Below are 11,452 nucleotides of genomic sequence, written 5' to 3' on the forward strand. Positions count from 1 at the left end.
TCTGTCAAAGTTAAATGTAATCACTTAATTTTTTAATTGATTATTCTGAGGCAGCTGTTTCCATTGTTTGTTTTTTTTTCAAACAGATCAGAATTAGGCTGTACTTGTATCTCTGAGGGGATCATTGATAATAATCAATAATTACACAATTTCCTTAATAGACTGATTGTGTTGATGATATGTCGATTAGCTTTTGATAACCTGCAGTGTTGGGAGGAATGTCATAGACCTGGAAGAGATGTAAATTCTCACCATAGTGCTAATGATTTCACAAACCCATTGACTCTGTTTCGGTTTTGTGTTGGAGGTGGTGGCTGACAGTTGGTTTATGCAACATGTCATTCTGTCTGTATTCAATTCAAATATTCATGTTACATAACACATGCCTCATTCAAGGTGTACGAATACTGTTTGTCTTCTACGCTGTGCTGTCTTTACTTATGTACCAATGCTCTCTGTGTTTTTGTGAATTTTCATTGATGTTTTCTTCTTTTTCCATTCTACCTGCCACCCTTCATCTCACCTTCCTTCAGTCATGCCACGGTTCACAGAGCAAGTGGAGTCTGCGGTGGAGGCCTTGAGTGCAAACCCCTCACAACCTGTGGATGAGAATGAGTTCATTGACGCATCCCGTCTTGTATATGATGGCATTCGTGACATTCGCAAGGCTGTCCTCATGATCAGAGTAAGTCGCACTATTTTTTCCACCTTTGCAACATGAGTCTTGGTTTTCAGATCATTGCAGTGTGAAAATCAGTATTTGTCTTCAATGACAGCATTTGCTCTTTTATAATATGTATTCTTCCTCACATTGTGAGTTGTATTTTATACATTTTTGTCCCTAGAGCATTGCAGTGAGTTCAAAATGTCACGAATAAATAATACTCTTTCATTTCTGGATGTTTGCACATTTATAGAAAGGTTTCACTTTGATCACATTAAGGAGCTACAACCCCTCTGAAAGCAACAAAAACCCTGTATAAAGAATAATATTCCTTAACCATGGGCAGCATTCATTTGATGTGGTTTAATTTAAAACATTTCAACAGAAGTTATCCACAACATTGTGAGAGTCCTTGGTTATTGTAGTGTAATGTAATTATATATACATGGCCACTGGTTTGTGGACCAGATTCTATTTTTAATAGTATGCGAGAAAATGTATGTGCGTGCAGTCCTAGAAGCCAATGATTAACTTGTCTCAGGCAAGAGCTGACCTAATTGACCAGACTTGCAATCTAGTGTAACAACAGCCTTAGTTGTCTGTGGGTTAATGGCCTTTGCTTGAGTGGAACTATAACTGAGACAGATGGTAGTTGGGTACCATTCAAGCGTTACCTAATTGACTGACAATGAGCTGAAAACAGAACCCACTGCAGTTGTAAGGAGAAATTGCTAGTTCTTAAGGTTTTAAAGTATAACTACTTAGCTACTTCAAATGGCCAAATTTAATTTCTTATATATTAAGAAGTAAGTTGATTTGTTTAAACTGCTTCTCATGTGTAACAGTACCTAATTGTGTATTTACTACATTGAGTTACAATGTGCTAGTTGGTTGTATTATGTCATCTTCCATTATTTTCAACACTTTAATCTTTAGAATTGGAATCATTAGTCTTGACGGCACATTTTGTGTTGACAGTGTTGCTCCAAAGCTGTGCCTGGGCTCTCATTAATAATGCTGCACAGACATAGACAAAAACCAAATGAGAGAGAGACCATTATGCAGTATTTGCATTATAATAAGCAATTGATTTAAGATGGAGGTTTTAATTAGCATTCTTTAGTCGGACCGCAAGCCTGAGAACTACATTCAATTTCCATCTGCCCCAGCTCCACTCTTGTTATCCAGATTGATTAAGCTTTTAACACTGGGCCTGTGGCGCGTGCTGAACACTACCTTGTGGGTGGGTGTGTGTAGGTATGCATGTGTGGTAAAAGTAACGGAGGGTTTATGAAAAATCTTGCTTATTTATAATTAATCCGTCAGCTTCAGTCTGCCATTAACTGAGAGCAGGAGATAGCGATGAGACTCAACTTAGACTTCATCCATTATCTAAAAAAAAAAAAAAGAAAAACGATCCAGCTCCCGGGTTTGCCTGGATTTCATGATCAGGTGTGAGAAGTAATCATCTCAAGTTTTGTGGTTTTCATTCAGCTGGAAATAGTTAATGAATTTTCAGCAGCATCCGCACCGCAGTTTCCTTAAGCCTACTCTTAATTTCTGTTGTCTGTAATGAGATTAGACAAATGTATCAAGTACATTAATCTCTGTCCTCAAGAACCAGTTCTTTGGCTGAATTGTCCCTCAGTGGCACATGTGAAACTAGGCATGTTCAATTCTAAGTCCAGAGAAATATAGAATATTGCAAATCAGCATGAGAGGACTATGACACAATTTCTCTAGAGGGCATGTCTGCACACACTCACACGCACAAGCACACACTCCCTAGGCATCTTTCTATAAACCCTCACATGCATGAACTGCACAGTGGCCTACTCTTAAATCAGAACAGACAAGTGTGTAGTTGGGGCTACTTAAGATAGACAAGTCTTTAACCTCTGTAAGTGGTGCGTACGCAGTCTGTGTTGGACATCCCTCGGATATTTGACAGGTGGGTAAAACCTTCTCCCCACCTACAGCCACATCACAGAATATGCCAGACATCAAACCGTGTCAAAGTCAGGGAGCCGCTGAAAGCAAGATACAGGGGGCAGCTGTCGTTACCTTATGATTTGTGCAGTGCGTCACAGCCCAAGGTGATTTTGCCGGCTCTGTCCTCAAAAAAAAAAAAAGAAAAATGGTATACTCACAGAGGCAGAATGAGCAGAATGTCACAAAAGAATAACAATGGGGGATTTTACTGTTGTACTATCCTGTCCATATCTACTGCAGCAGACAAAAATACTAGATAAGGCTAATGTCTGCTTTCTAGCATTGTCATAATGTAATTTTATCTCTGTCCCTGTCTTCTATTAACTATGGCACTTCAATTACCATCTGGTCATATATGCCACAGAGAGGTGAAACTGAGCATTTCAGATGCTGGGCAATGTATTTGGCCACAGCACGAAAAACAGTATTAACATTTCATTTACTGTGAAAGCACTACTAGCTTGTCAAAACCTTTGTTTTATTAAACTGCAGGGAATTGTTGTTGCTTCTTTACAGTAATTTCCCATTTGGAGCTCACCATGAGCTATCATTTCTGAGCCTCCCACATTCACAGGTTATCTGTTGCACAGGCCACAGCAGGTGATATCTCTGCCCCACTGAACAGCATTGTCTGGGTTGAAAGAGATGCCTATGAGTCACTACAGCTTTGTATCTGAAACCATACCCCTATTCCCTTGAGAACAAGAGCATCTCTACATTCCATAAAGCAGTGTAAGGTTGTTCAGAGACCTTCAGCTATTTTTAGATGTGAGGCCTCCAAATCCATTACAGAAGGGAGGTATTGAGACAGCTGGATAAGCACAAGTAGCGGCACAGGTGTGATAATGCACCTTTATCTGTCCACATCATCTTCCCTGTGCCCATATCACCACCAAATACATTTTCCTGTCAGTCAGTATTGTATTTTGCCGTAAGCGTGACCTGTTGAGAAATTCTTTTGAATATTAATATTTATGGAAAAATAGTTGCTTGTGGCTTGTTCTGCATTCAATGCTAGGGAAGAGGTGAAAAAACAGAGATGAAGTAGCAACACTCTAGAAGAACACAACTCATGCGTCACCCGCCATATTACAGATAGCAGCGACAGATGGAACTCTGAAGCGTTTTGCTCCCAATATGTTTCATACCAGCTCGTACCTTCATTTTCCCTCTCAAAATGCACAGGCAGCACATTACACTTGATTTACAAATTCATTTAGAGTTTACAGTTTTCTTGTACCAAGCTATGGGGAGGAAGACATTTATCTGACACTGCCCTGGCTGGCAGCACCAAGGCATTTCTCATAGATAGTAAGCAGGTTGGTTATTTAATCATGCTCAAAGGGCTATAGTATGCCAATAATATTTTATGTTCTCCAAACACAACTAACTGCTTTTTCTTCACCCATTTTCCCTTTTCTACATTTCTCTTGTTCCTTTTCCCCACCCTTTTGATCTTTGTCTCCTCTTTTGTCCTTCCTTTGCTCTTTTCTTCTTCTCTGTTGTACGCTGACAGACTCCAGAGGAGTTGGATGACTCTGACTTTGAGACTGAGGACTTTGATGTTCGCAGCAGGACCAGTGTGCAGACAGAGGATGACCAGCTTATTGCTGGCCAGAGTGCACGGGTAAGTTCTACATTTCTTCTTGTAGTATTTAAACATTCCTGAGTCTGATCAGACCTCTAAAATCTTAAATTGTGTTAATTGTGTTGTTAATTGTGAGAAGAGGGAGATATTTGCACAAGAAAAACACATATTGAAAGTACACACAATTATATTTGTAATATTTCCGATATAGGAGATTGCATTCAGTAGTGCCCCACTGAACAGAGGCGTACTTGAAGATGGTTAAATATTGACCTACAAGCTTGTGTTATATGCTTCAGTTACGGAGTTGAATATTGCCATCCAACTTGATTAAATTAATGTTGCGTGTTTGACAAGGCATTAGAAGAAAAATGTAATCACTTGGTACAATGAAATACATTTTAGGAGACTGCATCAGAAGAGCAGTTTCATACCTCATGCCCTCCACTGTAGTTTGTAATTGTTTTACTTGTTACAGTGCAGATTTATTTATTGTCCTTAGTAACAGTATGTTCATGTTAATGTTCCAGCAACTATTCTTTCAAAACACCCCACTTTATACTTAATGTTAAAGGGTTATGCACAGTTGGCATGGTGCCACCATAGAAGATGTGACGCAAGTATTTGTAAAAAGTTATTCCTTTTACAACTCCTACAACAAGGTCTTGTTTGTTGTGATGAAAGAGGTGCTACCCACAACTCAAAGACCTGATGTCAAGTGAGTTCAAGACAAAAGAAGTCTTCAGGCAGAAGTATCCTTCAGCCTCTAAGTCTTAAGGCAGATTGGTGATCTTTCCATGATGTCTTCCTTTCTTCTGTCTAATCCATGCTTATGGCTTTTGAGTAGGCATAAGAGAGTAACCATAATGAATTATTTTTTGCATATCACATCCTCCAGTATTTTAGAATTATTTCAATTATCTACGCTATCTGTTTCTTCAGATATCAAGTCCTTTTCTGAACATGTGAATTCGTGTTGGTGGTTGATATGTTGATTGCTCAGGTCACTTTTCAAGCACTCAGTAGGCTACCTCAAAAGACTCTCAGCAGATGATAAGTCTGCTGTCCTCTTCTTAGAAGAGGTGAATCTAAGCTCTTGTGTGCTTGAATTGTTGCTCTGTCTGTCCTTTTGTCTTGAGTGGTTATCCACACAGTAATCAACTTGATAGACCAGCATTGTCATTAACTGTGTTCTCATATGAACTCTGGACAATGTTCAAAGAACCGCATCTCTTGCTGTTCCCTGCTGTGAATTTGTCCTTACTGACAGAAGTTCCAGAATGAGATTGTCTCTCTAGTTAGGCAACCCTTCCTCTTCACTCTCGGATGTTTTTATTCTGCCAATTTTGTGCCAGTGGCATAATAGAAACATCATCAACATGCCCTCTTGCTCACTGTGAATTCTCTAGACAATGACCTTCTTTAGTCACACACTGGATCAGTCGAACAGTACTAGGGATCTGGCAGGGTAAAGTTCGTTTTATGTCCGGTCCAACTGATTCATACATTTGCATTCTCACATACAGCTCCTCCGGGATTTGTCTGGATGAGATCAGGGTTGCAGTGCATGTGTGAAAGCAACTATTGTCAGTGGTTATATCTACTCTCTTGACAAACGACTTTTGCCCCTTTTAGACTCACACTTTACTGAAACTTTAGAGGCTAACTGCATTTATGAATTAAAAAATACAGAGTAATGATTTGATTTAAAAACCTTAAAAATGATTGAGTGATCCCTCAGTACATTTCCATGATGTTTGTTTTATTCACTGAACATTATCTGACTGTTTAGGTAGATTGGGGAGGGTTTCATCTTTGCACTTCACTGGGCAGCTTTACTTAAGCTTAGGCGACTCTAGAGAGAGAGTCCTATTTACCAGTAATGGAATGGACGCTCTTGCGATGATATTCGATTTCCTGCTCTTAAGTGTCTGCCCACTTCGGCCTCACGAGCTCATTCATTGAATGTCTGATTGCCTGTTTGGAAACTGCCCTTTAACCAGTCTAAGCCTAAGAGGATGGATAGAAATGGTGCTAAACAAATTTGCACATGATATTAAGTGCCGCTAAACAAATGCCCTTATATTGATCTTCAGTGGCCAGTAGCACTGACTTTAATAAGTGAATATATTTTTAGGGGAGGTCAGATAATATTACTTTGTAGGCAGTGAGCCCCATTTTGAACCCAGCTATTGTATAAAAAAAAAAAAAAGATCCCCATCTAACCTGGGCCTATCAGAGATGTGTCAATCTTGCAGCTTTGATGTTTATTTATAAAGAGGAGATTGAAAAATAGCTACATGAATTGCAGTCTTAGCACATAAGACCTCCACCCTTAGAAACGCATTTCAATATATGCTACCATTAATTAACCTCAGTAATAATAACGATAATAGTTTATTTAAAATCCTTTGCAATGTTTTAATAAAAACTGAACATTGTGACGTTCATAAGGGAAGAATATGGCAGAGCTGTTGCACTGGATTGCATTAGATTCCACCTAATAAATAGTAATACCTAAATAGTATAGCTATCATTCAAGCATGTGTACAAATGTAAGAATGTATGAAAAAAGCCAAACTAGGAACACAGTGGTTCATGCTCTTCCCTGGCAAGAAAACTCTTGTGCATCCATGGAAACCATAGGGGATGATGTAAAAAAAAAAAATGTCCTGGAGATACAGAAATGGCCCCAGTAACAGTATGTTGAGATCTAGTGCACTAACAGTCTATTCTTTCCGTAACTCCTCCTTCAGGCTATCATGGCCCAGTTGCCCCAGGAGCAGAAGGCGAAGATTGCTGAACAGGTGGCTAGCTTCCAGGAAGAGAAGAGCAAGCTGGATGCTGAGGTATCCAAGTGGGATGACAGCGGCAATGACATCATTGTGTTGGCTAAACAGATGTGCATGATCATGATGGAGATGACAGACTTCACCAGGTGAGTTTGGACTAACAGCTTGGCTCACACCCGGAGCCATTTTTCCTCCCTAGCAAATTATGGCCAATTTTGTAATTGTAGATGTTTTTCTGGCATCAAAATACATCTGAATGAATGGCTTGTTGTATTGCTGCACATTTTAAATAATCCCTTTGATTGATAATCGATGTGAGTGAAATTTTTGTGTTCTGTGTATTTGTCTTTTAGCCTTTGTAGCTCTGTCTTCATTCACAGGGCAGATATGCATATGCCGTCTTAACCTCTCCTCACATTAATATTCCAGCAGTTGTGCAATTCAAGCAAAATGCCTCCAAGACAGAATGCGTGTTTAAGTTAAGCCTGTGTCAAATACACCCAACATCACCCAATAAGCCTACATTTGTTTCCCAGCATTTGCCCCTATCTGCACAATGCTATGTACCCAGTTTAACACTAGTATTCATGCATCAATGCTCTTCATTTTCCTTAAGCAGCACTGTAGGTAGGATTTTCTTCTTGATTATTTTTCCATCCTTCCTTAATCTTAATATGCACAAGCATAAGCAGTGCGTCAAATCTCCCTCTCCCTGGTTCATGAATAAAGCTGGGTGTGCACTGTAAATCTTAAATGCAGAGCTGGTACAGGGTGGCCATATTCACCCTTGCCAGAGGTTTGGTGAGACAATGAAGATGGCAGAGAAATGGCTGAAACAGAAAAATCTCAAGTCATGATGAATGCGGGAATAGAACATCTTTGCAGAAAATATGGCTTCAAAATCTGCCTCTACTAAAAACAGTACATATCTGAAAGATTCTGTGGTTGCAAGCTGTGGATATTTGCTGAAAATTTACAAACTTGGTTCAGACTTCACAAACATTGATTTCTGCAGAAAAGCTGTTGTTGTTTGGCAAATATTGCCAACGTAACTAACTACTTGAGAGAGATGAAAAATTTAAACAGCACATGGGTTATATAACATTGCAAGGAAAGTCTGTGATCTAAATGTAAACAAAATGATATGACCACCACCAAAATAAAAACAAAGGTGTGTCATTACCAAGTTAATTGGTACCCTGGCACAGACAACACTTATGTAATGATTTCTGATATTGTAAAAACACTCTTTTTAAACCCTTAAGAAATACATGACATAACAGACATAACTAGAAGATTGTACATTTTTTGTAGTTTTTATTTTTAATATATTAATATAGTATTCTCCCTTGTGTTGACAGACAACTATAATGAACCATTGGCGCTATTAGCAATACACAGTGTTTAGACTTTCTCCAACTTTCACAGAGTCTTGTATAATGGAAAACAACCTGGCTACACAAGCATGAACCACATCTATGTCGGAGTGTATACCGTATGTTTGAATACCACAACACTGTAAGTTGTCATTGTTTTATTCACCATAGCTGTGCTTCCTGCTATGCCTCTAACGAATAAGACATAAAATCCAGAGAAATCCAGGAAACTTTTTTATGTAAATGAGACAGAAGCTACTTTAACCTCATTGGCAGACGATCTAAAAATCTATTTTGTTTGTATGATATTTTGAATGCATGCGTGTACGTGATATTGAAATTGGGGTCAGTTTGACACTTTCTCATTAGGATTGGACAGCATTTCTATCTCTGTGCAACCATCTAGCTCGCATGATGTGAATGTGTTTGTGTGTGTGGAGGATTTGAGGGGACATTTTAACTGCCTGACTATATTTGTATGACTGTCTTTTTAAATTTTGAAATGAATTACTCAGAGGACATTTTGTGCCTAACTCTGAGTCACGTCCGTAATGATGATGAAATGCTGCCACTCTGCCTTCATCTTCTGAATGGTTCAAAGATCCCGTCTCCTTGGCCAAAGAAGTACAATACTGGAAAGCTGTAACAGAGTTGAAAATATTAACACATCCAGGATTTGACTGAGGTTGCAGAGAACCCTGCAATTTTTATTTGCTTCCTATTCATCCACAGACACAGATATAAATGATGCTGCTTTGTTTAATGTATTATTATTATTTACATTATGTAACTATATAGACATGCATACATATGTATGTGTGTGTGTGGCGTGTACGCTTTATATATACACACACACACACACAAACGTTTCAGGAGGTTATTGATTGAAATGACATCTTTGTATCAACATCAAGGCTCTTTTTCTCTTACAAAGCTGACCCAAAGAATTCAAATGGAAAAAAGTCTCCCCTTAGGTAAACGGCACACTGAAGCTTTTTCAGTGCTGCATTTACCAGAAGGTTTTCTCATTTTCTCCATTTATACCATTACAGGCTTACCATCACTGGCTAAGTGTCACTCCTTATCGAGTAAAAGTATTCATTTTATGTAATTCCAAATTTTGATGATTCAGTGATTTTTGATGGACATTTCCAATCAAAAGCAATAAAACTAGACAGACAGTAAAAAGCAAAGAAGAACCAAATATGAGCTAAATTGTGAATAATTTGTGAATTACAGCATAGGTCCTCAACACTTTAAATACTGAGATGCTAAGCACTGAATGCAAGATGTGACTGTTTGGGCATTTTTTTGTCAGTTCATACTACGGTATCGTAAAAGTATTGAGTTGGTGCCGAACATCTGGTGTCGATTTTGCAAAAATGTAGTTGCTTACTGTAACCAGCAATCATGAACACTGAATCACAGGGTTCAATCATTAGAAAGAGAATGATAACCTGTGGTCTATTTTACAGTAGCTTACATGTGAGCAAGATGCAAGAAGAGAAATGCTATGTTGCATTGGATGCCTGGAGGGACATTTTATAGGCAGTGGCTGGATTTTTCAAAAAAAAAAAAAAAAACCTCCAAGCCTATTATCCTCTGCATATTTCATCTAGGATTGTCACTTTGTCTTGTGACTTTTTGCTCTCAGACCTTGGTTTGCACTCTGTGTATCCTGGTGTGTGTTTGAGGGAACACACATTGATGTTTGTTGGGATGAATATATATCTTCATATTATGCCCTCACTCTTGTATGCAGCAGTAGCACCTGGAAGGTCAGTAGCTGGCTAATTCAGCCCGCGCCCAAATTATTGCCCCCTCAACCTTGAGCTGGCACAAAGCCCTGCCAAGGTTAATGCTGTATGAGGTAATTGATCTGGACCTCTCTCCTGACAAATCTGCAGAGAGTGAGAGATTCTTGTTGACTCCTGCATCGCTTATGGCTGTATGGTGGCTCTCATGAATAAGGCATGTGTGGCTTGGAAACATGCAACATATTTGGGAGCCACCTGTCTTAGAGCATTCTTTGCTGTGGAGAGCACAGTTCAATGTGGCTTACACCCATCTGGAGGCCTGCAGCTGTCACCAGACCTGAAGTCCCAAGCCGCTTCTCCATGTATAAATCCTCTATGAAAATCTTACAAGAATGTCCGCTTGTCAGGAGGGTGTCCTGTCTATGTTCTTGGCCTCTTGTGTGCTTTTCCCAATTGTCACTTGTTCACCTACACAGGGCTGGAAATGGTAAGGAAATATAGCATATAGCCCTTCCTTTCTTAGGGCTAAGGGGAAGGGATATTTTTAGGGAAGAAATCAGTGGTTGGGGAGAAATCAGTGGTTGCTGTATTTAAGCATTGTGATGTGATGTTTTTTTTACTGGGGCAAAGTACAGCATTATACTAGCAACACTCTATTAAAAACACTCTGCTGGCTTTTTCTCCCAGAACCCATCACAGTGCCTCCAGCTCTGTCTCCAGGGGTTTACTTTTCCCCAGAGAGCTTCCAGTATGTGCTCTGACGCGTGGCCTCTTCCACTAGGCCCCTGACTTGCTTTACAGCAGAGCAAGAGAGGGGAAGGGTTGGAGATGGGAGGGGAGGGAAGAGGAAGCGAGAGAACAGAACACAAAATTCCATCTGTTCTGTGTTGGATGGCTCACTTTTTAGCCTGGAGAGAGCAGCTTTGAATCCAATTTATGCCTCTTGCCAACTGTGTCCCAGAGTCCCTTGTGGGGTAGAAAAAAAATGGAAAATGGCTGACAAGCTTTACACTGGGTCAGGTCAGGGCTGGACTGACCCATGTTGGGAATGGCTTTGTTTGGCTCAAGAAGGTCAAGGCTGGATGTGTTATGTTAGGACAATGACCAGTGCTTCAAATTGAATTGTATTTTGATGTCTCTACTTTCAATTCTCTCCTTTGTGTTTGGTCCTCCTTCTTAATCCCATACCTGGATGAAAATGACCATGAAAATGAAGAGCGTGTGTGTGTGTGTGTGTGTGTGTGTGTGTGTGTGTGTGTGTGTGTGTGTGTGTGTGTGTGTGT

The 11,452-nt window shown here is 39.6% G+C and overlaps 1 protein-coding gene across 2 annotated transcripts in view; it reads left to right on the forward strand.

The window, feature by feature from the left end:
• The window catches only part of ctnna1 (catenin (cadherin-associated protein), alpha 1), a 66,082-nt gene that overhangs the window by 51,964 nt on the left and 2,666 nt on the right, over positions 1–11,452 (forward strand). For both annotated transcript variants that reach the window (XM_023400408.2, XM_023400409.2), the window contains exons 13-15: positions 534–685; positions 4,173–4,283; positions 7,001–7,182. In XM_023400408.2, the coding sequence (XP_023256176.1) occupies positions 534–685; positions 4,173–4,283; positions 7,001–7,182 (445 nt within the window). The remainder of the gene's footprint in view (positions 1–533; positions 686–4,172; positions 4,284–7,000; positions 7,183–11,452) is intronic.

Source organism: Seriola lalandi, unplaced genomic scaffold, assembly GCF_002814215.2.
Source record: "Seriola lalandi dorsalis isolate HSWRI2012SDOR001 ecotype SW California unplaced genomic scaffold, Sedor1 jcf7180002052349, whole genome shotgun sequence".
In the NCBI taxonomy this organism is placed as follows: Eukaryota; Metazoa; Chordata; class Actinopteri; order Carangiformes; family Carangidae; genus Seriola; species Seriola lalandi.